The sequence below is a fragment of the Carlito syrichta genome, unplaced genomic scaffold (assembly GCF_000164805.1).
Source record: "Carlito syrichta isolate Samal-C Ts95f unplaced genomic scaffold, Tarsius_syrichta-2.0.1 Scaffold304878, whole genome shotgun sequence".
Classification (NCBI taxonomy): Eukaryota; Metazoa; Chordata; class Mammalia; order Primates; family Tarsiidae; genus Carlito; species Carlito syrichta.
Window position 1 is genome coordinate 65360 of NW_007248974.1, and position 4867 is coordinate 70226.

Genomic DNA, 4867 nt, shown 5'->3' on the forward strand with positions numbered 1-4867 from the left:
GTCTCGCTGCCCAGGCGGGTCTCAAACTCGCGGGCTCAGGCAATCCACTTACCTCAGCCTCCCAAAGGCGCAGGATTACAGGCTGAGCCACCGAGCCCGGCAACTAGCTTTTGATTTATTGTAGAGATGAGGTCTCGCTGAGTTGCCTAGTGGGTCTCTAACCCGTGGGCTCAGGCAATCCACTCGCCTTGGCCTCCCAAAGTGCTGAGATTGCAAGCTGAGCCACCAAGCCCGGCCAAGAGTCGTCTGTTTTATTTTCTCCCTATATTTTGATCATTTCCCTAAAAAAGCAAATTAGTGGGTCAGACACATCTTTTTTAGACTCCTAACAGTCCCATAAAGAGGTAGTATCATCACCTCCATTATTCTACAGATGAGAAAACCAGACCCAGAGAGCTTAAATAATTTGCCAAAGGTCATAGGTGGTGACAGAGCTGGGACTCTGGCCACCTTGCTACCCTGCCTCTGAGTGCCCAAATGCTAACCTTTAGACAAAGGGCACCAGGACCTTCCCCAAGAACATAGCCTAGGGAAACAGGTAACATAGATAAGTCCAATCAAACCAATGCCAGTGACTTGAGCACACCCACAGGGTGCAGCTGCCATGGGGCCGCCTTTCCACGTCTCACTCCTTTGGTCCACAGTGGGTGGGGTATGACGGGAAGAGAGAAGAGAGCACTACCCTGCAGGGGCCACAGAGGACTCGCCGGGGTTCAATCACCTACTTTTTGAGGTTCAGTCTTAATCACTCTGACTTTACAGATGAGGAAACCACAGAAGCTCTGGGAGGTCAAGTGTCCTTTAGGGGGAACTTGGCCAATGATGGGGGAGATGCCTTCTCCTTTCCAGGCCTCTAGTTCATTGTTTTTCTAGTAGGGCAGGAAGCGTAAGGTTAAGAACTCTAGGCTGGGCTTGGTGGCTCAGCCTGTAATGCCAGCACTTTGGGAGGCCGAGGCAAGTGGATTGCCTGAGCCCGGGCGTTTGAGACCAGCCCGGGGAACTTGGCGAAACCTTGTCTCTACAAGAAACAAATAATTAGCCGGGTGTGGTAGTGCGTGCCTGTAGTTCTGGCCACTTGGAAGGCTGAGGTGGAAGGATTCCGAGAGCCCAGGGGGTTGACACTGGGGTGGCCGTGAGCGTGCCACTGCACTCCAGCGTGGGTGACAGAGTGAGACTCCGACTTAAAAAAAAAAAAAGAACTCCAAGAGGCAGGTCCAGCAAGAAGAGTGATTCAAGTTCGATTCTTGTATTTTATTCCTGAGACGGTTAAGGCATAAGCAGATATCTCCCACGTGGGCTCTCAGTCCTTACAGCCCGGGAACTTTGTTGTCTGAGCAGAACAGGAGACTCTGCCCTGCCTAGGAAGGGTGGGCACAAAAGAGGTCTTGTGGTAGGGAGGGGATGCATCTTCCTTTCATTCGATTTATTACAGAGATGAGGTCTCGCTGAGTTGCCTAGTGGGTCTCAAACCCGTGGGCTCAGGCAATCCACTCGCCTTGGTCTCCCAAAGTGCTGGGATTGCAAGGTGACGGACTAACCTGACACCCACTGACACCACCTTTTCCACTCAGGAATCCAAGACATTGGCTTCTTCTCATTTTTAAAAATTATTATTAAAAAAAAAATAGAGATGTGATCTTGCTATGTTGCCCAGACTGGTCTTGACTCCTGGCCTCAAGCGATCCTCTTGTTTCGGCCTCCCAAAGAGTTGGGATTACAGGCGTGAGCCACTACACTCAGTCCTAGGCATATTTCTGACAAGTTCATAAGTTGGCAAGCTTGTCCAGTAACTGCTACAGCACAGCAAGGAAAACAGCCCAGAGCCAAGAGAGGGATCTTTCAGAGTCACACAGCCAGCAACCACAGCTTTCTCTGTACGGGTGCAGTGTGAGAGGGGACAGGGTGTGAACTGTGTGAAGGGGGAGGCTTTGCAAGCAGGTGTCCAGGAACTCAGAAATCAGCGCTGACCCCTCTCTCTTGGGGAAGTCCAGGAAGCTGGGCAAGTCCTGGCCATTTAGCCTGGAGACTTGGGATCAAGACTCAGTCTCTTCCTTCCCAGCTATACAATCTTGGACAAGTCCCTTGACCCTCCTGAGTTATTAGTAAAACAGGGCAAATCATTCCTGCCCTGACCTGGCTCACTAGGCATCCAGGGCCAGGTTGGGAATGAAATGGCTTTGTAAAGGTAAGGGCTGGCTGGGTGTGGTGACTCACACCTGTAATCCCATAACTTTGGGAGCCCAAGATGAGAGGATCACTTGAGCCTAGGAGTTCGAGATCAGCCTGGGTAGCATAACAAGACCTTGCCTCTACAAAAATAAAAACATTAAAAAAATTAGCCAGGTATGGGAACGCATGCCTGTAGTCCCAGCTACTGGGGAGGCTGAGGCGGAAGGATTGCCTGAGCCCAGGAGGTCGAGGCTGCAGTAAGCCGTGATGGTGCCACTGCACTCCAGCTTGGGCGACAGAGTGAGATTCCGACTCAAAAAAAAAAAGGGCAGAGAGAACATAAATATCAAGTCCTCAGTGAGGCCCAGTGGACTTGGGAGTGGGCAGGGCTGTGTCCACGGCCAGCTGCCCAGTGGCCCGTCTCCTCCACAGGCGCCAGGAGCGAAAGCGCTTTGCTGAGTACCAGGCAGAGCTGCAGAGCATCCAGCACAGGGTGCAGGCCCGGCCCTACCTGTTTCAGCAGGCCATGCAGGTGAGACCAGTACCTGGGCAAGTGCTTTGCTGCCCTGAGAATAGGTCCGGCTTAGTGGAAGATGGGAGTGGGCTCCCCTCAGCTGGGTCCCTGGAAGCCCTGGGATCGCCCCAGTAACTATAGCCCCGCCTGGCCCTTGACAGCCCTGGTGCAGAGTAGGAATCCCTCTCCTCTCTCAGGCCAACGCTCGACTCTCCATGACCCGGCACTTCTCCCAGGTGCTGTCGGCTCTGGGACTGGATGAGGAACAGCTACTGGTTGAGGCAGAAAAGGGGCACCAAGCAGGCACCTCCAGGAAGCCCAGGTGAGGCAGGCTGGCTGGCCAGCCGAGAACTGGCTCTGCCCAGCTGCTGCAGGAAGGGGCACTCACACCAGCACTTTACACCCTGCAGGGTGTCCCCCCAGGCCCTGTCCTCCATGCCCCCTTAGGAAGGTGGGGCCAGGATTATTATTCCTACTCCCCAATGGGAAAACTGAGGACCTGGGGGGCAGAGCCTTGCTTAAGGACAAAGGAGTCACCAGGTGTGGTGGCTCACGCCTGTCATCCCAGCACTTTGGGAAGCAGAGGCAAGAGGATTGCCTGAACCCACGGGTTTGAGACCAGCCTGGGCCACATGGCGAGACCTTGTCTCTACCACAAATAGAAAAAGCCAGGTATGGTGGTACACGCCTGTGGTTTCAGCTACTTGAAAGGTTGAGGCAGAAGGATCGCTTGAGTCCAGCAGGTCGACGCTGCGGTGGCCATGAGCATACCACTGCACTCCAGCCTGGGTGACAGAGTGAGACTCCAACTAAAAAAAAAAAAAAAAACAAACAGGCGTCAGAGCTCGTCCGGGACTCTGAGACTGCCTGAGTGGCCACATACCAAACCCTCATTAGAGGACAGCACCATGTTAGTCACCCCGTGTAGACTCTACCTTACATTTTAGAATAATCTGGCACAAAGCATAAAGGAAACTGAGACCCAAGCAGGGGAAGTCACTTGTTCAATCGCACAGCAAGCCAGTATAACAGCTGGATTTGAACCCACATCATCAGTGGTTTCCTTGGGCGTAGGGGTGGGAACTGTGGAACCCAGTGGCCTCTATTTGTGTCTTGAAGGAGTCACAGATCGATGGGGATGAGAACGGAGCACTCTTCTCAGAGACCCCCCGTGGACACAGCCCACCGGCAGCCAGCCTGACAGGCACTCTGCCCCCAGCCTGGACCCAGAGTGCAGTCCCAGAGATCAAAATTAAAAGCTTTATGGAAATACAGTGTGAGCTTTCTGGTGGTGGCACGGACGGCTGTAGGTTGGGGGTGGCAGGTGGCAGGTGGGTGGGCAGCAGGCTTAGCTCTGTCCCCATATCTCCCTGTGACTGTTCTGGCTGTCCCCACCCAGCACACGACAATCCCTTCTCTGGTCCTCAAAAGCAGGACGCCCGTCTTCAAAATACATGCTGGGTCCTAGAGATGCAAGAATGAATAGGACAATTTGGCTGCTGCCTTTGAGGACTTCCAGTTTGGTGGGGAATGGGAGCAGGCCTTTTTTTCTTCTTTTTCTTTTTTTGACTCGGAGTCTCACTCCATCGGTCAGACTAGAGGGCAATGGCACGCTCACGGCCACTGCAGCCTCAACCTGCTGGGCTCTAGCGATTCTTCTGCCTCAGCCTTCTAAGTAGCTGGAACCACAGGTGTGTGCTACCATGCCTGGCTAATTTTTTTTTATTATTGTAGAGACAAGGCCTTGCCAAGTTGCCTGGGTGGGTCTCGAACCCGTGGGCTCAGGCAATCCACTCGCCTAGACCTCCCAAAGAGTCAGGAGCAATCCTTTAAAAGGGTGCATACATTATATCTTAACACATGGCTGAGAGGGGTTACACCTGGAGCCCCAGACTGAGCGACTGTCAGGTGTAGGGGGAGGTGTCAGGAGGAATTGTGTGACCTGGTTTTTAAATCCCAGCAGTTGACTGGGTGCAGTGGCTCATGCCTATACTCCCAGCACTCTGGGAGGCTGAGATGAGAGGATTGTCTGAGTCACAGGTTCGAGACCAGCCTGGGCAACTTGACGAGGCCTCATCTCTACAATAAATGACAGGCATGGTGATGCGCACCTGTAGTCCCAGCTACTTGGAAGGCTGAGGTGGAAGGATCGCCTGAGCCCAGCAGGTCGAGGCTGCGGTGGCC

The 4867-nt window shown here is 53.4% G+C and overlaps 1 protein-coding gene across 1 annotated transcript in view; it reads left to right on the top strand.

The window, feature by feature from the left end:
- Positions 1-3950, top strand: part of TSGA10IP (testis specific 10 interacting protein) — a 13158-nt gene extending 9208 nt beyond the window's left edge. The window contains exons 6-8 of the mRNA XM_021713932.1: positions 2602-2701; positions 2881-3005; positions 3803-3950. Coding sequence (XP_021569607.1) covers positions 2602-2701; positions 2881-3005; positions 3803-3884 — 307 coding nt within the window. The 3' untranslated portion in view covers positions 3885-3950. The remainder of the gene's footprint in view (positions 1-2601; positions 2702-2880; positions 3006-3802) is intronic.
- The last annotated feature ends 917 nt before the right edge of the window (positions 3951-4867 follow it).